General features: G+C 39.4%; 1 protein-coding gene across 1 annotated transcript; it reads right to left on the bottom strand.

Annotated features, from left to right (window-relative positions):
• Positions 1-1,310: 1,310 nt before the first annotated feature.
• On the bottom strand, positions 1,311-27,038 carry kcnk9 (potassium channel, subfamily K, member 9). The gene is made up of 2 exons (XM_026300606.1): positions 26,426-27,038; positions 1,311-2,194 (listed from the first exon to the last, which is right to left on the bottom strand). Exons 1-2 carry the CDS (start codon positions 27,036-27,038, stop codon positions 1,311-1,313), a joined length of 1,497 nt encoding a protein of 498 aa, XP_026156391.1.
• Positions 27,039-27,672: the final 634 nt, after the last annotated feature.

Below are 27,672 nucleotides of genomic sequence, written 5' to 3'. Positions count from 1 at the left end.
TTGTCAGCCTGACTCATCAGCTCAGTGCTTTAGGTTTGCCCTCTTATAGCGATGTTCAGTGTTTTCATCCTGAGGGGTACTACAAACTGCATTTTAAAAGGAAAAAAAAAGGAAAAAAACTGGTGGTATATGTTACAGAAAGTCGTCACTTAGGAGGCAGTGGGGTTTTAATGCATCATGGAAATTTTAGGTTACAGTGTTTGGGAAGTTTGGTTCATACTGGGGATTAAATGCCAACACGTCAGCCTAACCCTCAGTTAGTAACCCTAACCCTCTGCATCACTTTTAATAATTTTTGATTTGTCTTTTAACTGCCCACAGTTGTATGGAGTACTACGTCAATAGATTACTTCTTGTGACGTATCTGTGGGATCCAATCTGGTCTACTGAGATGACTATAATTATAGTAACTATTCCCTCTACCTCTTTTACAGTATTATCCCTAAATAATTGCTGAATATTAGTGAAAACCAGACTGTGCAGAGGGGAGCCTGTGCACTTTAGCTCAACTCATAAAAATACACAACTAACTAATAATACAGACCAAAAGGATGTTTAGCAGTGTAGATGAAGAGGGTGGATATTTCTTTGTAATTTTCATTATGAAAAAACTGTATATGAAATAACTGTCAGATTAGTTTTCTAGATGAGGAAGAAATATCAATAACAGCAGCATGATCCTTTGAATCCAAAACAGACACCTGTCATACTGCTGTTCAGAAAACAGGCTAAACAATGTCACGACACCATGGCACGCTCATTAAGTGACATCTAATGCACATGCTAATATTGGCATCAACATTTTGGTTTGATGTATGGTGAAACCATTGAAATAAACAATTGCTTATTGAAAACAATACCTGATGCTTTAAGTCATTTTAAATTCTCTGTCTATAGTGAGGCAATGAAATAGTACATAACAATAAAAGTTTCTTCAAGTTAAGGTGAAACAAGCGTACTCCCATTTCAAAAATAACATTTCACCAAGTGTGCATTATTTGGTATCTGACCAAAATTAACATATCAATTTTATACTGCAAATCTGTAATAAGGAAGGTCTTGTAGTTGGTGTACTGTTTTAAATGGAGCAATGTTTTGAAAAAATAGACATCCATGCTTCATGCTTTGCATCCCATTGTGTCCACGCTTGCTGTTCTGCGTAGTGATCTGTTCCCAAGAATACTTTTTATGTTACATACAACCAAATAGGGATAAAAGGTGCTGAAATAGGATTTGTAAGGAGCAGCATTGGAAATGTTTGACCTTGTGTATAAAACATGGAAACTCGTTTGTCCTGTGTGTGTTAGGGTTTAGATAGATTTCCTCCTCCTCATGAGCTGGTGATTTTCTGTGAAGCTATGAAGGCCCGGAGACACCGAGCTGATGGGAGAAGGGAAGAAGCTGTTTTTCAAGGTGCTGGGTGAGATCTCCTCAATCCTGTAGGAAACTGAGTGAAAGTACTGATTGGGGTTTAACTGTGAACTGAATGAGTTCTGATGAGAGAAGGCACAACCCAGGCGTCCCACCCCTCCCCCAGAGCTGCCAAAGTCATGCGAGTGGTAGTGCATACAGGAGCAGACTGACTGCAAATCAGTCACTTCTGCTCGGTATGGCTCCCGTCGCCGCCGACCATGCTGCAGCGACTCGTCCTGGATGTGGATGATCATGCTGTTCCGATTCCCAGCTAGCGAGGCCCGCTCCTCTGCATCCCGCCGCTCATCCTCGCTGTTCATAGTTAGGAAGCGGAGCACCACCAGGTTGAGGAAGGCCCCAATCACTGTCAGGCCCACTAGTATATACATGAAGCTAAAGGCCACATACAGGGGCTTCTTCTGGAGGGCCCTGTTCTTTTGGAGGGCCACAAAGTCCCCAAAGCCTATAGTTGTTAATGTTATGAAGCAGTAATAGTAGGACTGGAAAAAGCTCCAGTCCTCGTAATGGGAGAAGGCAGCAGCTCCAATGCACAGTGTGCCAATGCAGGAGAAGAATCCCACAGTCACCATGTTCTCCATGGACACATCGGTGATATTCATACCACAGCACTTCTTGATACGTTTCAGCAAGTACTTGACAAAAGTGTTCATCCTCTCGCCCAGACTTTGGAACATGACCAAAGTCAAAGGGATTCCCAGGACGGCATAAAACATGCAAAAGGCCTTCCCTGCATCGGTCCCAGGTGCTGCATGCCCATAACCTGCGAAAAGAGCAGATGGACAGCAGAGATTAGATGTGGAAAGGTGTTGCCAACGCTCTGGGTCCTTGTGAAGGGGCTGTAACATCCATGGGTGGTACCCAATTCTCAAAAAGCCCCAGATCAGCTTTTGTTTACAAACATGACCCAGCAAGAAATCGCTCTAAATGTCTGTGAGCCCTGCCAAAAGAGCTATTGAATAGGTGCATGCCACAGAAATGTGTCTGCTCATTAATCTTATTTGGGCTGAAAGAGTATGGTGAGAGGGGTGTCCAATTAGAAGTTTCCAATGAGGAAGAGAAGTTTGGAGGAGGGATTGGAAAGGAGTTGTGGGAGCCAGTGAAGCTTTTAGCTTAATTAAACTTTATCTTTAGACCACAAGCTGCTGACTCACACAAAAACTGAGTTTTTAAAATCAATCTGTGGGGCTAACAATAGGATTCATAAACTATATGAGTTTCAATTTTCAAATGCAATATAAAATATTTTATGTGCTTTGCTGGAATTTTACAAAATTATTTTAGAGATTACAGTATGAATGAAGCCTACTGCATTTGAATATGTAGGGCTGAATAAAGGTTGTTTTATTGATGATCTCTCCTCTAGCACAGCCCATAACTGAGAGAATTAAACACAGAAATCACAGCCAAGAATCACCCACCATCAGTTGGCATGTGTATCACTTCAACAACCTTCCAAATGGAGAGAGAATATTTTTGGTGTACTGTACGGCAATTTTTATTTATTTATTTTAGATATGTCCTGAGCAAATTCTGTGTTTTGCGCTCTCAAATATTGACTCTGTGTTTTCCCATATGGCTTTCCACCCACTTGAGCATGTGTTTAGTTATGCACTTTAAAAAACTCAGCTCAAGCAATCTGATTTGAACTGGAATCCATGGCACTTACATGTACATGTAAGAAGGATGTTTCAGGCCTGTGGTTTCATCTGTGGAATTTAAAGAAACACACTGTACCAGTATGATGATAAGCATTGCATTACACAGCTTTAAAAATAGATTTTACTTCGGCATAAATTATTGTTGTTTGACCCTCTGATCAGGGCATTTTATCACAGTCAGCAGTTGCAGCAGTGATTATGATACAAGCCTTGAAGGCTGCATTGTATGTTAAAAATTTAACTTTCCATTATAAAAAATGTCACTTTAAAAGATTTTAAATAAAAAAGATTGTCCTCACAACAACAGTATAAAAGTAATCCATAATTAATAATAATTCTGCACATTTTTAATTAGGCCAGTTTGCCTATTCTGAACACTTAAAGGCTGAAAAACCACACTCCACTGTAACTTTAATCTGGCTTTTGACTATAATAAAATCTGCAGTCAGTCCTAGGACTAACAATTTGATTATTCCTCAATTAGAAAGCACGGTATGTTGTATTCGTAATTTAATACAATGTGGCGTGCTCTGGATAACAACATAGATTTTTAAATGCACTAAAACATGCTGAACCTTGAAGTTCTTTGAAAGTCCTTTTAGTTTACGGTCTGCACAAGAAGCAGGACCATGTCCCTGCTGAGTGGTGACCACAAACGAGCTGAATGAATTCTGGCAGCAAACTGGCAGAAATTTCCACATTGTTTCCAAATACACACAAAAGTAGAGTGAATTCAACCTAAAACACAGAAACATTCATGCAACACAGATAGGATATCAGCAGTAACATACTATGTGAAAATAAGATAATCAATGATACAAATCTATAGCTAGTGGCGTCATCATCCTCATAGCAGATAAGAACAATTCGTACTTTTTCTTCAGAATAAAAAACTATTCTTTTTTACAGCTTGAAATAAACGTTAAGTAAACACCATGGGCAAGATGCGGCAAAACATGCTGGTGGTATCCCAAAAGTCTCCGGACAGAAATTCTACCCACCCATCCATCTACATACTCTACTACTATAGATACTATCGATTCTTATTCCTTGAATTTATTTGAACATACTTCTTCGCTCCAAATTTTCAAATTAATTGATTCTTATTCTTTGTTTTCATTAATTAATTAGGACGTAATATGTTCTGGCAGTGGCAGCTGTGAAGCAAAAACATTAAAGTGTGCAACATATTTGATTTTTGCTACAAATTCAACTGTGCAGACAAGTTACTATAACCCTCCTCCTCAGGTAATCTACACTCAAAGACATTACACCAACTAAATACTATTTCCGTTTGGACAAGTCATTTCAGGCTTCTGTGCAACTGTTGCTCTCCTTTAAACTGAAATCAGACTGGAGTATATTAGGGTTCAGTTTAACGGCACGGTCACCATATTGTATTTCGTTTTAGATCTGCTTTAATACTGGGCAGAGTGAGCACATAAGTGTCCATGTGATGGTTTTTGAGCATCTTGTTATGCCCAAAATCAGTCTAAGCTGTTGTGTTTCAGCTTAAGCTTCAACATTTATTAGTGTCCTTTCATCTCCAAGACAATAAATACAGAAGGACTAACTGGGATTTACAGAGACTCAGTGACACCTCCAGGGTGGATATTAACTTGTAAAAATAATCTTCTGTGACATTTTCATATCAGGTAATGTCTACTTGGATACCTTCTATCATTGGTTGGCACAAGACAATAAGATTACAAATTTATGAATGCTTTTCTGTTTGCTTTCCTGTCAGAGAATTCTTTTCTAAAGCGAAAATCATCTGCTGTAAAGGATCTTCATAATAGAACAAAAAACACACTTAACAATGATTTCATGGCCCTTAATGAGAAAAAAAACACAGCAAAACAAAACAAACAAATCAAGAGCAACATCAGAGATTAAATCTAATCTATAACCCATTTTTTAAGCCAGTCTTTTAAAGTTTGGTTTTGTTTTGTTTTTTTATGTAGATGAGATGTGTGGTTTTCTGCTGCACTGTGTAATGTGTTTGTCCCAGTATAATTATTCTATTATCTGCAGTTGTCTTGGGAACAGACATATTTGCTCTGCCACACCAAGTCCTGCCATGCACAGGTGTTTTTGTGTTCCTGCGTCTACAGGTGAACGTGTGTGTTTGTGAACACAGTGTATAGTGCAGCAGAAAGAGAACCACACTTTAATAAATGATAAAAGCACTAGAAAGCTCTGGTCACCCAAATAGTACATAATAAGATACGTTTTGAAAATAGAAGGTGGTTTTTCGGCCTCCATGCAGGGATCTCAAAGCGGAAGGAGAATATGTAACATATCTCTATTCTACAAACTGCAGCAGAAATGATTTGACAACAGTCTTATCAGCCAGAAGCACGAAGTGTGTCTGCAACAAAGAACTCCACAATCCACTTACTGGGATGCTATTAATTTCCCTAAATGTAACACTGATGCGGTGAGAAGTTCTCTCCTAAAAAGATTTTCTTGAAGCAGAACATCCTTTTGGACCTATATCTTAATTTGAGATTACATAAATTATAATTAACAATGTAACAATTGATTGCCCTAATTTTAATTTTTTCACATTTTAGAGTAAAGACTGTAAAGTATTTCATGGCATTACTCCATAGGCTTGGCATCTTCCATCTGCTAAAAAAAGAATATAAATTTTCAGTTTATCTTAACAGTTTATCCTAAGCTTAAAAGAACAGCATTGTAGGCCAGTTTAGTGCTGCAGCTTGTCTCACAGAACAGATCAGTATGAAGGTTTCTGTATTACCGCACATCTGTCACTCTTTAAATGTTTGAACAAACCGGAGTGTAAAGTGCGATAACGTCTACACTGAGGTACCTCCTGAAAATAGTTTTAGTGTAATTTTGGAGTACAAACAGGTAAAAACTACAGCTCAGTATTCTGTCCAGTCATGAGCTTTTTCTACAACACTAGACACTAAAGTGAAACCTTCATATGCTGTAAATACTGTTTAATGGGAATCCAACCAAGAGTTGTCAGGACATACTGCTAAAAATCCAAAACGTCAACCTCATGGAGTCGCCAGGAGAAAATATCAAGTTACTGAAGTGAAGCTGAATCCTTTATTCTGGGAGCTCAAATGTCTGTACAGTACATTACTGTAGTCCAACAAAGATTTTTTGAGTTTTTCAGTCTGGAAGAAAGTGAGAGCACAACATGTACATCAGTGAAGCAAACCCACTGACACAGCAGGAACAGATAAATACCGCTAACAAAATGCAAATGTCTTTTCAGCTATCCCAACTTTTAATCTACAGTAATACTGATTGAAGGTATCACACCCCCTGTGTTTGTCCACAGTCACATCTGAAGTGTCTCGAATGTTTTACACATTTATGAATATATCAAGGCCGCATTCACTATTAACTGCATGACTCAACCTTAGTTTTGGCTCCAATCCACTTTACTATGACTTATTTTGAATGTCTGCCCACATCCATAATACGAGCTCCATAGGTCTGTGAGAGTGAGCGCAACTTACTGTTGCACAAACCCCAAATTCTCACAGCTGGCAGCCTAAATCCAATTATTATACCACTCTATTATTATATCAGAAATATTACATTTTTCATCCAAATAACATAAGCCTATCATGGGTTCATGAATTAAGCAACAACATACATCTTGACAGAATAAAACTTCAGAACGCTGCAGCATCTCATCCCCTACCTACAAAAATGAATCCACCTGGAATTAATTCTATATAAAAAAAATATCAAAGTTGAAGTTACAAAAAACATACTTGGGTTATATTTCTAAAGATTTAAACATAATTAAACAAACAAATGCATACCAACAACGGTCACTGAATCATGTTAAATACTGATTGATGCACAGACATAGATTACATCGCTTTTTCTACTGGAGCTCTGCTTATTTCAAACAGAGAGCAACCCATATATACAGAATCTCTGTGTATAAGAAAATGATTAAAACCATTGTTTGTGACTATGAACAAGCCATTTACCCATATTTGATCCACTGTTTTTAATTAAAAATATTGATTAGTGCACCTTGAATTTTTGTTATGCTTTATTCTTTTATCATTTTTGTTTTATCAAGAACCATTATAAGAGTAGAATTGCAAATGTAGATTTGACATCAGTTACATTAGTATTAGTTATTAGATAAGATTAAATGTAGCTTTTATATTATGAACTGCAATTTTTTAATAAAACCCTGTGAAACAGGACAGAAATACAGAAAGATTTCTGTATTGCAGCAGATTAATGTGGTATTTAATTTTCTGACAAAATTAAAATACCAAGTGATAGAGCAGTTGATTTTCACTTAATACTGAATGGACAGCTCATTTTGTAAGAGTACAGTCGACACTTCTTTGGTTTTCATTTGCTGTCACATGTACCTGGTTATATAATGTGTATCATCCAATATTCCTAATACTATCAAGGTAGTCCCTCATTAGCATTCACACACAGCCTGGGTAGTTACTTTACAAGTGTCACGCAGTTGCTTAAACGAAGACCTTTTGCCCAGTTGATCTGCGGGTTAATCTGCCTCGTATTATTTCAGGTGCCCCAGTGGCATTAATTGCTACAGGCCATAGCATTTTAATGAAGGTCAAGAGCAGCAGAGAACACAGAGGTGAGAACACCTTGTTCAGCTCTCTGCCTGAGTCTCCACCACGTCACCAACAAGAGCTTAATGTGTCTGGGAGGTGGAAACACCATGGTTACCTATGAAAGGCAGGGAACTTTTTACTAAGAGAGCTTTTCCACACACTAAGCCTGCCTAGAGCTCCACTTTGTTATGGTAGCATAACAGTCTTTCTGCTACTTGTTGTCTTAACTCTCTTGTGAAGGAAAAAATGTCAAACATAAAATTCTACATCAACAAAGAAGCAATTCCACTGATATCAAAGATGCTTCCCTGCAGCTTAGAAAGATGACATTTACATTTTTAGTGTTTTGTCCAATGCTGTTATTTAGAAGACTTACAATAGGTGCAGATTACAAATATAAATAAATATAAATAAATGCATTTATATATAAATATAAAAATGATTGCTTTAACAGCACTTACAGATAAACATTCACATTCACATCTATGGGCAATTTAGAGTAATCATTTATTCTAGCCCCAAACTGCATGTCAAGATTCAAGATTCAAGATTCTTTATTGTCACTGGACTAAGTACTGGGTACCAAGTACAGCGAAATTAGAGCAATCCCTACAGTGCAATAAAAAAAAATAAAATTAGAAAAATAAAAAATAATAATAATAACAAATAAACACTAGTCAAAACAATGAAAGCCAAGAAATTCAGCCAGTAAGTAGATAAATAGTATGAATATAGTAAATCATTGCACAGTAATTTACTAAGTCTTTGGATTGTGGGAGGAAGGGAGTACCCAAAGAACATCCATCCAGGCACAGGGAGAACATTCAAACTTCACACAGAAAGACCTCAGATTCAAACCCCGGATCTTCTTGCTGTGAAGTGATAGTGTTGAGTTAGAAGAATTTTGAGAGAAAAGTCCTCAGAGTCAGGAAGTGATGTCTCCTCTGCTTATTTGAAGAAAAAGTAAGCAACTATTATTAGTGCTAGTATGGTGTTAAAGACATGTTCACTTTATTTCCAATAAATCGTTATACAGTATATAAACAAATATATTGTTTTATAAACAAACAGCAATAAGATTACAAAAAGGTTGTCAAGATTCATTCACATTTTTCAGTCACTTTGGGGAACAGAAGCATGTTTGCTGCGCATTCACACTTTTACATCCATTTACACACAAACAACATCATTAGCTTTTATTTAGAGTCTGAGCACCTAAAGAATGTAAATAGTGTACTTTATTTATCAGAGCTTTTTGAAGAAATGTATTAAAAAACACAATAGATGCACTTAAAGTGAACCAAAAGAGTTTTTATATTCATTTTATATTCATTATCATCCATTATCTATACCTGTTTATTCCTTAACCAGGGTCACAGGGATCTGCTGGAGCCTATCCCAGCTCTCTTTGGGTGAAAGGCAGGGGTACACCCTGGACAGGTCACCAGTCCATCACAGGGCCACATAGAGACAAACAACCTCACACACTCACACTCACTCCTATGGGCAATTTAGAGTCACCAATCAACCTGACATACATGTTTTTGGACTGTGGGAGGAAACCAGAGTACCTGGAGAAAACCCACACAAGCACAGGGAGAACATGCAAACTCCACACAGAAAGGCCCCTGATGGGTTTCAAACCAGGAACCTTCTTGCTGTGAGGCAACAGTGCTGACCACTAAGTCAATGTGCTGCCTAGAATTTTAAAATTTAGCACAAAACTAATAAAATAAGATGAAAGGTTATTGGTGCCATTGCAAACAACACCTTTTAAACTGTATTTAATGTGCACTTAAGTAATAGAAAATTGGCAAAAGAATATGTTTGCATCTACTGCTCTTTGCAGAAATTAGGAATACAGAAAGAAAAATAGCTGCTGGTACTGACTGAAAAGCAGTGTGTGTTAATGTGAGCACATGGATTGGGAGCTTTAATGTTTGAAAAACACCAGCTGTAAAAAGAATAATCTGTAAATGGCTATAGGTATGAAACTGAAGGTCCTTTTGCCTGTCCCACATCAAACTCCACCTAAACTCTTCCCTTTCTTTTTGTTCTTTTTTTGTCTTGTGCCAAGCAGAAAATGTGAGACCAACTGGTTTTAGAAATGTTAGTGGACCCTTGCAGGGCCAACATATAAAAAAGGACATCCCTTCCTTGAATTTGTAGTCCCACAGTTGTCTGTTTGCTCTGAAGAGCTCTATTTTTCTTGGGGAGACAAGGCAGACAGTGTACAGACAGATGTTTGAGCTAGAAATTGAGTAGCCTGAACAGAGGCTGGTAATCCTCAGTACAGCCTGTAGAAGTAGGGTGCTGCAGCTCCACAGAGAATTTGAGATTATTTAAATCTTGAAGTAGGGCCAGTGTATGCTAGGTATGTAAGCCATCTCATGAATAAGTCCTGCTATGTCTATCCTCACTGTAATTCTCTCAATGACACTTACATCAGAGGATGGAGATCCATTTATTCCATGAATGGTTATACTCTTATTCTGTGAAACAGGCTTTTCATGAGTGCTCTCCCTGATGAATCCGAGCAGCAGTGCAAGATTCAGCAGAAAGCACAACAAACAACCCCCTAAGGCTGCAGAGAACAGAAGCCAACAGACACACGTCACTGAGATATGGGATACAGAGAATGCACAAGGCAAGAGATGCCATCGCCAAGTATGCTAATAAGAAAGTAGAAAAGAAGATGGAACTGCAGAGCATGAATCAGTGCTCATAGCCAAGAACAGTTTGTAGAAGGCAAAGGTAACAAGCAAAAGTTAGATCTAACAAACATCAGTCATATTAGGACTAAGAGTGACAGTTTTAAAAAACACTGTATTGTCTCATTCTAACATTTCTGATGGACATACAGTCAGACTTTGCACATCAAAAAATCCCTAGATGTTAAAACTGGGTTGAATTATTTTTTTACATATTTTTAATTTATGGCTCTGAAATATATAGTATATTGAGATATTTGTACTGTACTATTTTTTTACTTGACCTACATTACATTAAAACACAGAGTGTCTAGAGTGTTGGTTTGTCCATTCTGGGCCACTGTAGAAACATGGCAGTGCAACATGGCTGCCTCAGTGAAAGGAGACCTGCTCCCTGTAGAACCATAAGGCTCATTAAGAAAATGCAGTGTTTCATATTTTCTCATGAATACACACTGATAACATAGTTATAAATACTATATTGCATTTCTGCTAATAGATCACTCTCAATATTACACATTAAACTTTTAAAATAAAATAAAATACAAAGACTTTTACAAATTTTACAAAAACAGACAAACAGTTAGACTCAATACACTGGTCCAGGAAGTCCATGTAAGTACTTCTGAACTGAGTAAAATTATGAATGCAGGACTTTTACTTGCATTCATATATTTTTACATGAGTGTAGTCTCATTTTTATGTAAATATGGGATCAGAACACTGACTATGGCTGTATACTGCAAGTACCAGACTTCAGTCAGTCCAAAGCAGTCCAGCTGACTCAGGCTGTGCTCTCAGTGGATTTGGATGGTGGTTCTATTGAAGGCTTTAGCTCATATCCACTGTATCACATATCAAAAATAACATATAGTGATAGCTGATACATTTATTATTCTTTATTATTTCATTATTCTCCGAGCCATTAATGATTCAGCTAAGCTGAGGCAGGTGGCAAAAATATGTTAACTATCTCAGGTATGAATGTGGTGTAGTATAAGTTTTTATCATGGTTAATCCCACTTTAAACATACTTAACAGGCACATGCTGCAGGATCTGGTGAGATTAACCGAGGTTCATTGGGCAGAAAAGATTTGTAAACAATATTTTATCCTCAGGGAGTTCTAGTTTGCATCTCTGTTTGACCTCTGACACCAAATCTGTGTGTAGAAAGTGTCCAAAAACATGCAGGTTAGGTTCATTGTGAGTGTGAGTTTGTCTGTTTCCATGTGTCAGTCTTGTGATAAATTGGTGATGTGTCCAGGGTGTGCTCTGCCTCTCACCCAATGTCAGCTGGGAATAGCTCCAGCCCCTTATAACCCAGGATAGGCACTATAGAAAATGGATGGATGCCCTCATATGCATTCAATCACACACACACACACACATACACACAATTTAGGCCTCCTGATTGCCTGAAAACTACTAATCAACAATGAGTCACCAAGCACCTTATCAGATTGTCACTGTAGCATGGCTCTTCAGTGATCTGTTTTTCACTTTTGCTCCCAGCACAATGATACCCTGGAGCAATTTCTGTGATCAAACACCACAGGGGAGAGGAGTATTAGCAAAGATGACTCATCCTTCTGCAACATTCAAGGCAAATCATAATTCTATATTTCATTTGAAAAGATGTTTCACTAATTTTCTCCTTTTTAAATGCATGCTGTAAGCTGTCTTTGAAGTCTCCTCTCAGAAGACTGTGTTTGTCCTCTGCCAGTGATCTCAGACTGTGAGTCAGATACTACAGCAGTTCTGGTAATAAACACAACTATAAGAGTTAGTTTACTATGATATGTTAAGCTGTCAGTGGCACGCTGCAGGGATCGTGTGAGTTTCACAGCAGGCAACCCAACACAAGGACTGTCTTGGGAGACTACTCAGGTCAAAAATATATGGCTTGTTTTGATGTGTGAATTAATGAGTAAAACCTTGTATTAACCCTCATGGAGCTAAACCCACATATGACACACAGAACATTTGGTTTTGTTCCAGCTCTTCTGCTATTTTCTCTCTTGACAATTAAATCCACACCAGCTGACATTATTTGCAAGGAAAAAAGCAGTATACTCACTTGTAATAGAATTCTACCTTTTTGTATAAAATTGATCTAGGTCAAGCCTGATTGCTAAAAAAAAAGCATGCTATAGCCTTACATAATAACTGAGCATTCAAATTTGAAAATTTTCAAAGATGTCTAAGTTACCCTTTAGCTGTTTTTAACTAAGGGCACTTACTGCTAAGCGTCTGTGCAGCAATCACCAGAGTATTGTTCAAAGTTAGAGTGTGTGTGTGACCTTTAGTGTCACTAGGGTTGTGGTAGCTGCTGAAGCTTAAGTTAATACCCCTAAACCATTCACTAGACTAGGTGCCTGCTTGTTAAACCACAATTGTCTTGATTTTGGTCTCAGTATGGGTTAAATACAAAAAATGTGACCTGTTGATATGGAGGACATGGAGATAATGAAATAGGCTGTAAACAAAGCCTGGGTTTAGCAAATGGTAAAATCCATTCAGATCAGTTTCCAGACCAACATTGTACTTCAACTTTCACCTGGCATACTTGTGACAGTGGTATGTACCCATTCCTGTGGACTGACACATTATTTCCAAAATTTGTTTTAGCTCTAAGAAACGTGGCTTGGGTAATATGGCAAATCTGTTGGATTGTTTACAACCAGTCTTCTGTTTCCTGCCTCGTGGGACTTTGGTATATTACTATTTGAGCATGGTCCCCAATCTGAGCAATATAATTTAATGAGTATAATGTTAACATAACCAATTGAAATTGTGAAAATATTCAGGCCTAAGAGTGTGCCACACTGATCGTTTGGTCCTGGGCTTCATGTGTCCAGCACCACTTCATCCATTTTCTAACTGGATTGTTTTGGTTTATAACAAAAAGTGTTTTCTTCTTAAATTATATTTACCAGCTGTTATATTACTAGAAAAGAAACAGCCAAAAGCAGAAGCTCTTTCGAAAACTTCTCATGCTGTGTTTCACCAATAAGCAGTCAAGCAAAATGTTGATGCACTGTCAATAATGTAAAGGCCTGTAATTACTGCTGTGCAGGGGAGGCATTCTCAGCTGACAATCACGGGCCAGAGCTGTATGGATTTCTGCTTGATCAATGAAGATTGTGGTTCTACAACATGCTACACGTCCCACTTTAGACCTGATTTAACAGCTTGAAACTCAGTTTGTGGTTATTTCTCTGCCACTGAAACATTTCTGCTCACTATAGATTCTACACATACATATGTGGTTATGCTGAAATATTTGCAGGAATAGTATCATATCTGCTATGAATGTATTCTGTTACACACCATTCAGTGTGTAACAATTTTCCTAGTGCTGCATCATTACAGTTAAAGCAGACTTTTAAAGACAGGTCACATTCAGAACCTGTAGTCTGCTCCTGGAAGGACACTGAGCTGTCCAAGGTGTCACTCTATAGCCCCTGTTCGGCTTCACCTAATGAAGCTCATTGCTCGGCATCAGGAAATACGGCCACTGAGTGCTGCTAAGCAACAAGCACTTGCACTTTTTTCACTAAAATCACTTCCCCAGAGAAACTGGAACCACTTGGCCTGGTGTGTCCAGCTGCCTCTCTGTCAACAGACTTGTAACAAGGATATGGTTTGGTCTCAAGAGAAGGTCATCTGAAACTGGTGTCTCCAGTAGACTTTGCAAGATGGAGACATGCAGCGTTAGTCCCAGCAGATCTGTGATTGTGTTGAATCACAGCATCAGGCAGCCTTCACTAATGGTCAGCTAGTAGCCTCTTGACTCCAGATTACAGCTTGTTTGTCACATGGCCTCTCAAGGCAGAAGAAACAGAACAGACTGCTCTGTTTTCCACATTTAGTTTTGCTGACTATACTTCACATTCTTCTGGCAATTGATTCTGCAGCATATCAGCTTTCATAATACACAGACTTGCAGCTAATCAAGCCTTTTATTTGCATAAATCATCATATATATCATGGTTACTTTGCACAAACAGAACATCTGCATGCATAATGTTGCAGCCATCAGGCAAGTGAAGAGTTTCAAAAAGAACATGTTGCATATTGTTTCTCATTATAATAATTCTGCTGCACATCATGTTCCTTTAATTTATTATGCGTTAATTTTTACACAATAAGAACAAACTATGTTAACATGCACATCCATGCCATTTTATAATGCAAACTCCAGGTGATGCTGTCACCTGGCATCACCCTGGTTTACTTATTTATTTCAACCTATGTAATTCTACTATCTCTGTGCTGTTACACTGTATTTGTATTCCACCCTCTGGGGCTCCTGTATTTAGTATCAGAGACACTACTCATGTATCAAAAATGCTAGCAGACCACATACTGTGCACAAGCCGCCAACGCTGATTTCATGCTGCTGTTCCACTCATACAGGAGACCACACACTCCCACTCTTTCTACAGATGGAATAAAGTGGTTGTGATAAGACCATGTGGGAGTGCATTACACTGCAGAGCTGTAGAGGGAAGATGATTGTCAGAGTCCAACAGGAGAGAATTAACAGCAGGCGATGGTGATGGAGTAGTAGTGGTCATCTCCACTCTTAATGTACCTGCTGACAAATTACATGGACTACTGTACCCTGGAGTATGTGCAGGTGATTTAGGGGAATAATGTGTCAGAAAATGAGCATTGTGTGTAGCTCCAGTAACATGGTCTACAAACATAACAATAAGATGAAATGCAAATCTCTCTTGTGTCTGCAATGCAAGAAGGAACACCCAGCAGCTTGGCAGCTGGGTACTGTGTTATGCTGACTCACACCCTGGGACAGCCATAGTGATCAAAATGCAACTAGCAGCCAAAGGATGATGTGAGGTAGATGTCAGAATTTGTGTTGCAGTGCCCTACTGATTCCCAGACTGTCGGGAAATATCTCTTATATTTAGGTATCAAAGGTCAAAGGTCTTTAGGTTTGACAATGAAGAAAGTGAACACACTTTCCTCACTTTAAAGGTATTCTATATTTTCTGTCAGAAAACCCAATAAAATTGTTAGAAAACAACAATCCATTACTCCAGTCTCAGTACTTTCAGACTTCCCATGAAAACTCATTTGTTACTACCATAGACTTAAATTAATAGTTTGACATTTTGGTTAATATGCTTATTTGCTTTCATGCCAAGAGTGAGATGACAAGATCGATATCGCTCTCTTAAGTATGTGGCAAGAGCCAGGAGACAACCACCTTAGCATTGCATAAAGACTGGAGGCATAAGAAAACAGCCTGCTTCTTAACAAGTACAGTTTGCCTACCAATACTTCTAAAACTCACGATTGACACACTGCATCCTGTTTCACCTGTACACAAACGGAAAAGTTCATTCAAATGTATTTCAAGAGCATTACGCGATGTTGCCAAAATTTTAGGGTTTTGTTCCAAAAGGATCACTTGACATTTGTAATATTTCAAATAACCAAAACTCCAAACTTGAAACAAAGATTTTTCTCTATGATAAGTTGCATGGTTTAGGTATAACGTATCAATGAGGACAACAGTTTTTCTATAAACAATCTAACATCATTATTTATTTAATATTTCTAACCCAGACGTGCAGTCATGAGTGCAGTGACTTCCTTCTCCATAGAGCACAGACTTGATAGTGGTATCCATCTTCTTATGTAACTCTCAACAAAAAGTATTTCTGACAACACTCAACAATTTCTTTAAAAACTGGTCACAAATATGCTGTTTCATTTTTATAAAAGACTCAGAAATTTCCTATAAGAGCTGGGGACTGTAATTTTTAGTAAACGGAAGTATTTTTAGCAATGAATTAGTAAACATTTGGTGCACCAGTGAATATTTACAGCATCAGCACAGTAGTGGAATTAACTCAAAATAGTGCCTGTGTTTTTAGAAAGAAAACTTCCAATATTGCTACCTCGACGAGGGAGGAAACATAAGCTCACACAAGGTTTCGAAAGCCAATACGTAAGCCAGAGTATTTAGAAATAACATGAAAAAGTGAGCACACCCAAAATGTTATATTTCCATTTCAGATTTATTATAATTTCCATCATTCTCACAGCATCTGATTGTGTAGGCTTTAAGACGTTTCGTCTTTATGATTTCCCCTTGATGATATACACGTATAATGGAACTTACACTTAAATGCTTGTTTTTCTGGAAATCTATCACAACAAACACTTCATTTATAAGGAATTTCTTCCTCAGCCTTGCTCTCTCCTGCCACATGCAATCTCCATTCTCCTCAGTGTTCAGCCAACGTTGCTCCACTCTGCAAGCTGTTTAGGAAGCCACCTGCACCCAGGCCCCTCCTTCTACTAAGAGGCATCATCATGCAGCAGTTCACCAACTCCAATGTCCACTCACACTGGTCCACTTCAACCAGGATGTGCTTGTCACTGTATTCGGCTTTGTCTATGCTGGAGTGGAACAGCTACCACTTGAATCCTTTAAGAAACCGAGGGCAAGAGGAAGGCTCTAGATTGCCTGTGGGTATTTGAACACATTTATCTCTGTGGTAGAAGCTTCTCTTTTCACACAGATGAGAAGACACTCAAAATGCTGGTCACAAGTAGCTGATGTAATGGACGAAATCAGAGGCACACTAAGGGCAGGTAGCACCAGCCATGAGAGAGGAAAGCAGCAAAATGTGAAACAGGCGGCAAATACAATCTATTCAGCCTGTTTATTTTAGTTTACCTACAGTACAGCAAGTGACTGCTTCTTCATCTCTTGTTTTAGGCTAATGGATGCTGCTTGCCTGTGGTTGGCTCCTGTTTCAAGGTAGATAGCTCTTTATTGAGTGTGTTGAGCCAAGAATTATGGGAGTACAGGAAGATTTACACACACATGTTCTCCCCAAAAGTGGAAAGCTAGATATTCAAGCTTTTAGGGCCCTGTCTCCAGGTGAGATCTGTGGCTGAGCTCAGCTGCTAGAGATAAAAAATTTCACATGCCATTCAAAACTTCTTACCATGGATGTGAATTGACCACAGTCCTTCCAAAGCCACAGAAGGCTAAACATTTTTTTTTTTAAGTCATCTTAATTATTGAAACATGAGGTGATTTTTTTTGCCCTTGTTTGACGAAGAACTGCCAATATAGAAGATATTTTACAGCTATTTTCACAGCATAAGTACTACTTCTTCAGATGCATAAAGTATTTAAACTATTACACCTGCATCTTTAAGATGACATGAGGGCATTTTGACCTACAGGAGCACTTTTTTTCTATTTTGGCCTAAATAACTCATTTTAAAATAAAATTACAGAAGCAAACTGTGTTGCACTGAGGGACCTTTTCTGCATAGTTTAGCCTCTGAGCAGTGAAAACAGACCAACTGGCTCCAGAGCAGTGACTCCCACAGAGAGAATCAGCACCACAAGAACACATTCCCATCGATCTGTGTGGAGACCTCCATCAAGCTCCCAGTAGGACATTCTGGCACAGTGAAACTAATCTACTGACTACAAACAGCAGCTAGGGTGAACAGTTCAACCCAACTTTAAATAAGCACCATTAATAATATTAATACACAAATGCTAATAATGTATTAGACTGTATATTAACACTTTCTCTAAAAGTATGTATTTATTCATTCATTATTTTATACCACTTGCCCTGTACAGTGTCACAGAGGGGGCTGTAGCCAATCCCAGCTAACACAGGATACACCCTGTCTATCACAGGGCTGACACAAAGGGACAGACATACACACCTGCAGGCTATTCAGAGTCACCAGTCAACCTAACCTGTATGTGTTTGGACTGCAGAACAAACCAGAGTACCTGGAGAAAACCCACACAGGCACAGGGAGAACATGCAAACTCCACACAGAAAGCCCTGGTCATCTGCTGGCTCGGACCCAAAACTCTTGAAGCAATAGTGCTAACCACTGCTCCACCATGCTCACGAGTTCAAATATATCCAAAATTATAAGGAAACATAGCAGGCTGCCAAATTGCAAAGTGTACATGCATTTGAGTTCATCAATTGAGTACATCAAAATAAAATCTCAAGTGAGCAAACCTGCTACACACTTTAGCAACTCAGCATTGATCATTGAATGTCCATGTAATATAACACTAATGAGGAGGGGAGAACAACTGTGGAATCTTTGCTTAGTTAGCAAATAATCCCACTTGTTCTTTTAACCAGTGATCCTTGATGAAACTATTAAATTAAACAGGAAAATACCAACTGTTGTATTTTTCTTTGAATGAGACTTTTAAACCTACATAGGGAGCAGATCTCCTTTCACAGAGGCAGCCATATTGTGTTGCCATGTTTCTACAGTAGGCCAGAACAGACAAACCAAATACTGGTTTAGGTTGCATTGTGTAATCTCACCACTAAATGCTGCTAAATGTTTTGCATTTTATACATTACATCTTTAAAATGAACGTTATGTTTTAAATGAACAAAATATGTGTTCAGACTATGCATGAAAATAAGCTTGATGTAAAAACATCCTTTTCTAATGAAATTATTTCACCTTCATAATCTCATAATGTCATCCTGTTTGCCTAAATCTGATGCTGAGATTCTTATTCATGTGTTAATCTCCTCCTGTCTCAATTATTGCAGCAATGACTCTGAACTCCCTCTTTCAACTATCAAAAACCTTCAAGATGAATTTCAGCATGGAGATGCTGCAAAATGCTGCTCAGAATACTCACAAATGTCATCTGTTCTTGCCTTTTTACACTGGCTCCCTGTCTGCTCCAGGACAGATTTCCTAATTCTATAATTAGAGTAAATTGAGATTAACATTTTATTGCCATATATACAGTATTGCAGGAGTTTTAGACACCATCAGGTGTCTGATTGATCCCAGGTTTACTGTGCAGGACAACAAGCCCATAAAGAACCCACTACAGTTCAGGAGTTCAGGATGAACCAGGAGTTCTGGCCCCCCACAGAGCCCTGATCTCAGCAGTGTAGAGTCAGTCTGGGATCATATAATGAGACAGAAACACTGGGGACAGCCTGAATCTACAGAAGAACTGCAGCAGCTTCTCCAAGGTGCTGCAAAGTACCAGGAGAAACTGTGTGCAGGTCAAAGCAGAGAGAACTGCTGCTGGTTTAAGGGCAAAGAGGAGAGCTGCAAATACTGATTAGATTTAGGTTGGGTTCCCTTTACTGCACTTTGGATGAAGTTAACTGATAAATGAAAAAAACTGTTTATTTTATTTATAATAAAATCATCTCCTGTGTATTTTAGTGCATAAAACCTTTGCATGGTACGGTATGTTTTCTGTCAGAGCATCAAAATTAAAAAACAAGAATTTAGAATTTCTTTTTTAATTGGAGCAGCATAGTCAGACTCAAAAAACAGAGATTTACAAAATGAATACAAAAGAATGAAAGACATGTTACAGCACATATGTGATCAGGAAAATTCAGGTGAGTAAGTTCATTTATTTACCACCATGGTGGCTGTGCTTTTTGATGTTTAAATGAGAGCATGAACGAACAGAAAAAGCCAAGGGGAAACTCTTTCCCCACCTATAGTCAAATAATACATTCAGATCTCCAGTCAGTTCTTGCTAAGATGTCACATAGATAGACAAATAGTGTGTTCCCCTATTCCATCTCATTCATGTACTCACACGTACACATAAATACACAGCAATCACTGGCCACATACATCACATGCACCACTAAACAATTCCTGTCGAGATTACAGTGTTTATCAACCAGAGGATGACAGCTGAGGGGAAACAAAGTGTGGCTTTTAGCAGCCTTTGGCTTATGTGTAGTATCAGACAAATCACAACGCATGCCTATTGTATGCAAATGAGCTCTTGGAAAAAATTTCAGTACCCTAACCCTTAGAGGTACCATATTATTTTTTTCTGCCAGAGTCAAATATGTTTCTTACATCACATCTGACAAAATGCTTTCCTTTGCTGTGGAAACAGAAATACAGGAATTCAGTGCTTCTCTTAGACTGCGATTCATGCTCTGCAATGACAGACAACAGGCAGACAGCTTGATTATAATACGGCCTCTATGAGTGGACTCATTCTACTGGCACATAAACTGGGTTTATTGTGTGAGCACAAGTCAGGAAATCCTGCAGAAAGATGAGCTGTTAGTAGCAGCTGATGTGCAGTGTAAGGGAAACTGTGACTGGCACAATAGGTCCAACAAAGACATGGCATCTGACTCATCTTCACAAAGCAGTTTCATTAGAGAGGCTTTGCAATTAATTTCTCTATGAGGATGTAAATAACCATGCACTATATTCAAACCCCTCATGACTTGTGCAGCTAAGAGTTACCTTCACATTTACAGTAGAACATCTGGGATTTGTAAGTTATCGCAGTGTGGGCAGTAACATACACTGATAATAAAAACTGTTTTCAGACCAGTGTTCAGAGACCAGGGGACATGGTGGGGCAGTGGACAAAAGTTCTACAGCGCGAGTCTGAACTTGCAGATTCTAAATCTCAGTACATACAGTATATTTATTTCCTGTTTCAGTAAAGCTTCAAAATCAAGATTACGTGTCTCATAATTTTTGATGATCATTATTATGACCAGATTTCTTTTTCAGTCACATATGAAAAAGTAAAGTGTCATTGCATTATCCTTCCCATTACTGATTTGTCAGGCAAATACTGTGTAAAGTAGTCCGACAGTTTCTGTGATGTCTGTTCAGGCTATTACTTCTCCATGCTAATCAACATGAACAAACAGGTGCAGCCTCAAAACTCTGCAATTAATGTTAATTCTCAGAAAGCATTCTTTCTTTCTTTCTGTCTTTGTAGCAAATATATTCTTCATTAAGAAATTTTTATGTATTTGTCTGCCAACTTAATAGGGCCTTAAAGTGCTGCTCATTGTGACTAAATTTCATTAGCCTGGATTTCAGGGAGAAGCTTGATAATATTAATTCTGGTTAAAAGCTGTGTCTGAGACGTTTCTATCCTGACAAGTGAAAAAAAGGACCTTAGAAATCTTGCAACACTTGACGCCTCTATAGACAAGATATTTGGTACAACTTGAATTATTTTTCAAAAACATTACTGGTCATTCCATAAACGCTGCATCTACTGTACATACACATGTTCCAGGCAGAGATGACTTTCACCTTTTAAGCTGTTTGTAGTCTCTTGGCAACATGAGCGACTCGACATGAGTAGAACTGGTCTGTATATGCACACTGCACCATGCTGTGACTGCTTTTCTCCCTTTGAGCAGACGTTCTGTGAGAACACCTTGTGATAACCACATGTTGTCATCACTAATTCTCACATTTGGTAACTCAGGAATAAGCAGAGTCGGCTTGCAGGGTCAGTATGGATGGAGAGTTTCTGAGGACGCTGATGGGAGTGCACTTAAAGCCTTGTCATAGCGGCAGAGATGCACTAATAGCATCAGTGCTGAGCTCCAGTTTCAGACCTCCAGTCACTTAAGGAGGTGTGACGATAACGAGGATGAGCATCTGAACACTGACACCCACTAGAAGTTCCCTAAAACTTAAGATTTCACTGTGTTTAGCCTGTTATCTATACAGCACAGCTCAGTTCGGTGAGACCTCCAGCTATAGATTACAGATGTTTTAATCCTCCATGAGTAAATGTGCAGCCCCAGATCTTAAAGTGAGGGCCTGAAATTCAGCCTTTTTCATATTGCAACTTCTACTATTACTACCATGAAGTACTTTTGCCAAAGTGCTCTGGTGTACAGATGATCATAATATTGTAGTATTTTTTTCCCTGATATATTTAAATTTTTACTTAAGTTAGAAAACTGGGCTATTTAATTAGCACTGAGGTCTTATTTCAGCAGTACAATAATGACACAGTATGTTTTAACAGTGATTTGATCGACCTATAATAATTTGTAGTATACTGCAAGGCTATACAAGCTAACGTGGTTGTATTCAAACTATACAAACTTTTTACTTCAAAGCTCCTTTAACTCTACTACTGCTAATAACTTGCCTTAACAACAATAAAAACTACTTCTACTGAGCCACTACTTGTACTGGTGCTACTGCTACTAATAGTTGCTCACCATTATTATTAAGCAATTTGTTATATGTCATTTGTGGCAGCAGGTTACGACAAAAAGCAATGTGTTATAGGTAGGAGACCTCTAGTGGCTGGGGTAATTATGACATGAACAAAGGAGGAAGTTAGCTGACATGGTATAAGTAGTTACTTTAACCCAAGCCACATCTTCTTTTAACCTAACCAAGCAGTGTTGTGTGCATAAACCACAGGACACCACAATGGCTCCATAATCGGAACCAGACAAAGGTCTTGTACTCTGGTGACGGAAGGGCTGTATGGAGCCTAAGCTTGTTGTTCTAACTTCAAAGGTCTTAAAAAGGGCCCTATGGGCCGTGTTCAGTGGTGGGAAGAAGCGATCTATATTGTGGATGAAGTCTGAGGACTTGTTTGACAGTAAAGACAACAAAGAAGTTATAGGCGAGAGGATACTAAAACCAAGAAATGTGCATGCTTATACAATACAATACTCTATGTACTTATGGGTGAAAAAATGGAGAAATAAACAACATAGTGTTGTAGTACGGAGCTGGACCAACGTAAAACTTTAGAAGGGCTTTGGTACATCAATTCTAAACGTCTTTGAAACCCCATGGCTCTTTTCTCATTTGGTATTTTGATAACACACAACACACAACTCCAAAATCTCTATTAGGATCTGGGGACCATGAAACAAATCACATTTTCACCAAACCAGCCAGTGAGTTTGTCCAGTACTTGTTTCCCTTTCATCTGTCACCCATCTGTAAATACAGCCTCAGTTTGCTGTCAGGATATCCAGGTAATTGTAACGATGGAGAATGCTGTGAAGAATTTTGGAAAAAAATATCATGAAAGCAAAGTACAGCTCCTCTCAAATAATAAATGTGTATGATTGAAAGTTTTTCTCCGCATGTGTACTAGCAGCTCCAACAGTACTGTGGTGAACCCGGGGAGTTTGGGCTTTCTTGTGATTTATTTTGCTGTGAATCTATACATCTGCTAAAGGGTATGTGAGCTTGTGGCTCCATGTATCTAAATAGTGATCTTTGTACTTTACTTTTGCCATCACACTAAATCTAATTAGTTTGTACAAACAGCTCACAGTTGACACAGCCCAAATTGTTTCCTTATCTTTGCAGCAGACTTTCATTTTGCACAAAGCCAGTTTCACTTCTTTCACTTTTAGCGGCTAACATAATCATTTCAGAATCTGTTGATGCAGTACAGAAGAACAAATTTAGTTTCATTATTTCTTAAAGGAAAAAAATTCTTTCTGGGATTAAAACTGGTGAGAGGATAAGGTTATAAATCTTATACTGTCAACTGAACGGTATGTTTAAATATGGCTTTCCAATCATCGGGTGAACTAATCAAATCAAAGCTGAGCTGCCTAAAGACATGGATGGCTGGGTCAGAGAATACCTGTGAATACTTCTTAGCTCTGGATTGCGCCTTGGAGAGCCAGAAAAAATGTCAGCACCTTATGCAGGCTGGATTGTCAGACATCACTCTGACATCAAGACACTTTTCTGTGATTGTTTTAACTTCATGGTCCGAGGAATCAAGAGAATTCCATCTGTTTCAAAGCTGCTGTCATATCACTGAGAGCAGCGAACATACTGTAACCACTAAAATATATCCAGATGACTGTGTGCTGTGTGCCCTTTATTCATGCTTAGCTTTTCTTTGGAGAAACATTACCTTGAGATGCAGCCTACAGAAAATATATTATTGTATTAAAGTAAACATCATGAAAGTTAAGCTACATCACTCGCCTCACACCGGTAAAGGCAAGATGCTTAAAGGGTAAGGCTGGTGATATTATCTATTTCCCAACCATTCCCATAAAAAGACCAAAAACCAGCAGTACCTTCATGCATTTAAAATATATATCACACCTTCCCCAACCAGTCAGCCCCAAGATCACCTCTACATTAAAAAAGAGGTAATAGATATATTTCTAAGACAAATAATCTCCTTAGAAGCTCTTTTAGTTAGTGCTACTAAATAGCATTGGGAACTATGTTCAGCTGCAGACCGATATACAGTCAGTGCTCTGTGGTAAGCATTTCTAAGCACCAGTATGAAGTATTCTATGATGCCTAGGCTGATCGTAAACACAGTTTGGCACATTGATGTTTTAGGATGAATAGTTTTTGAACAATAATAAAGCTCAGTGGCACAGGAGAATAAGATATAGCACTCTAACCAGCTGTGTGATGCTTGTTTTGTTTTTTTTTTAATTTGTTAACAATAAGAAAACAAAACATCACCATATTTACCATTTAAGATGAGATAATATTGTAAGAGGAAGCATTTTGTCAGTATCAATATTTTGATCTGTATGACAAAATATCAAATATGTTAATGTTTAACGTTGTAAAGTCAGTTCTGCTGTTACTTTACAATATATATACTATATATTTCCAGTGAACACTGATAAATGATATAACTTCACAAGAGTTTTTTTACATTGTTGCAGGACAGGTTTCATATCTCAGATGTGTGTTTTTAAAAGTCATTGGACCTTATATATTTATAATAAACTAAATAAATGCTGTCGCTCTTATGATGAGATCATTCTTCTCCCCTTTCCCACTTGAACCCAAATGACGGACTGTTAGTGGCCCTTCATTTCTGCACTTTACGCATACAGCCCACTCCATTTTGCAGGAGAAGCCACGTGTCCCTGGGACTGTCCTTACTTCTGCTAAGAGTATGCAAATGCACAGACACGTCCTGATTCCTCCAGAGCAGACACAGTCCGCCGCAGCAAACCTAACCACTTCATACGACATGAGGATTACAATGACTGTCAACCCTGTAGCCTGGAAACAACAGTGGATCCACCTTCCCTGCTCTGTGCAGTCGTCTCAAGTGTTGCCTGGCAAACTGAAGGACAGGCCTGGTGCATTAGATCCAACCCCCCATCACCCACCTCCACCCCCCTCAGTCCTCATCTTGAATAACAGTATCTGACTTTCATAATGGAGAAAGCGCGTCCCCGTGACCTCTGCTGAAAATGCAGTTCACTGTAAATGTGCCTGGCACATTTCTGAAAGGTTGGATTTCAGCTTGTTTGTGGTGACAATGCAATTATCTCAGTAAAGTCCATCTCCGTCCACTAAAGCCTCGGTCCGTGTTAGGGTGAGACAACACGCAGAATGGATGCGGTCTGATAGAGGAACTCTATCCAAACTCATCATCATAAGTAGCGTCAAAGTGCTGCAGTTATTCTCCTCTTCAGAGAAAAAACTACCTGTACGCGCCTGGATGAAAAGAGGACTCAGTGTTTTTGGTTTCCAGGATCACCTGCTCTTTTCATTTACCATCAGCAGCAACGACATGTGCTAAAGATGCAAATGTAAGGCCAAGACCAAAGATTCAGCTCAGTCCAATATGACAAAGTAGGTCTTGGTGCGGGTGACGTCAGGTTCAGTTGCTGAACTCCCGTCCTGAACTGAGAGGATCTGTCCTTTCAGCACCACCACACAGCCCCAGCTCTTTTTCTACGACCTTTAAAATAAATCTCAGGCTGTTCAACAGCCCAAACCCCCAGACGCTGTCAGACTTTTAGCTGGAGCCTTTGATGAAAAGTGCACTTGAGCGTGCCACGCTACGTCACCCTTCACTTTTACACAGGGCATTGTTGTTAGAAACATACAGCCACATATTCTTAAGTAGTTTGACCGCGACACCGGCTCGCTGAGGGAGTCCCTGCTGCAACATGTTGCTTAGAAACTTTACCTAAAAACTTGGGCTTCAGTGCAAATGTCTGGGCTCGGGTCGTTGTTAGTGCGGGCTCTGAATATGAACCTGCGCTCCCGTGTTTTTGCTGCCTACTGAGCGTTTTATTGCCTGGAAAATGAAACAGTCCTAACAAACCACGTCCTGTTGCGCAACAGTGATAACAGGCACTAAGAGGCACCTGCGCTGCTTATGGAGGCTCTTTACTGCTGCTTTTAGAAACAGGGACTCATTCATGTACATAGACTTACCTATGGTGGTTATAACCGTGATGGCAAAGTAAAATGACCCTGCGAATTTCCACTGCACCCCGGCTCTATGGGGCTCTGCCTCCATGATGATGGTCTCCAGTTTGCGGTAATCATCCTCGCTGATGTTATACTTCCCCTGGAGACGCTTCTCCTCGGCTTCCAGGTACTCTTTTTCCCGCATTTCGAAGTCGGACTCCAGGGCGTCAAATACGGCGGCACCGACGAGCAGGTATGTAAACGTGCAAATGATCAGGGACAAGGTCCGCACGTTTTGCCGCTTCATGGCCAACAGGAACCGGCGACCGAGGGGCTCATGTCCCCTCGGATTCCCTGTGAAGCCGCAGCAAGCGTTGGGAAAGCCGTGTGGGCAGCGCCTGGAGGCGGAGACGCAGAAAGGTGCGCTCCGGTGTCGGTGGCCGCGGTGAACGCCGGTGTCGGAGCAGCGGTGGAAATCCCCCGCCTTGTGATGATCCCGGTGACAGACCCCCAGATCCTGCTCCTGGTTCGCGGAGAGACACAAGAGACTGCTCGATCGCCTGGACCAGGAGCCCTGCAGCCGAGAGACCCTGCGCAAGACCTGCCCAAACCAAGTCCTCCCGGTGCGCAGTGCCATCAACAAGCTGCTTCCAAGATCGCCTGTTGGTCTCTGACTCAACTGAACTGGTCTGAGGAAGTGCTTCCAGCTAAATAAATGATGGTTGACAGAGCCGTTTTTCCCTCTTTGGTGACCCACGCTGACTTTGTGATGTGATTAAAATGTCCTAGAACTGAGCATCTTTCTACAAGTTTCAGCTAAACGTCAACCCGTTCACTGTAACCTCATTAGCTCTCAGGCTATTTTTAGCTGCCATTCTCCATCAAAGAAAAATCAGTCTTCTGGTCGTGAAATCCTTAAATCTTCCTCGCAGACAGCGGTCATCCTCTGCAGAAATCTGCTGAGTCGTCGATGAGACAGGAGGGTCACAAAGTACCAGAGAGGAACACCAACTTGGGAAATGTTACTCACACAATGCGCAGATTATGGCATCAAACATTTTCACAGCCTTTTGTCCCCTTTCAATGGCTTTACTCCTGAATCAACTCATCACTTATGCAAGGATCCCAAGCACGCAACAAATGATCGGCGACAACAGGCTCCATCGCAGAGAAAAGTTTCTCTGATGTTGTCTTTTTAAGGATGCGCAGAAGCCGGAGCGGAGGAGAAAGAAGCGATTTTACTGAACTGCATTTCTAAAAAGGCTACAGCG

This window comes from Mastacembelus armatus, chromosome 11, assembly GCF_900324485.2.
Source record: "Mastacembelus armatus chromosome 11, fMasArm1.2, whole genome shotgun sequence".
NCBI lineage: Eukaryota > Metazoa > Chordata > Actinopteri > Synbranchiformes > Mastacembelidae > Mastacembelus > Mastacembelus armatus.
The sequence above is the reverse complement of the archived record's forward strand: the minus strand, read 5'-3'. Positions and strand labels throughout refer to the sequence as shown.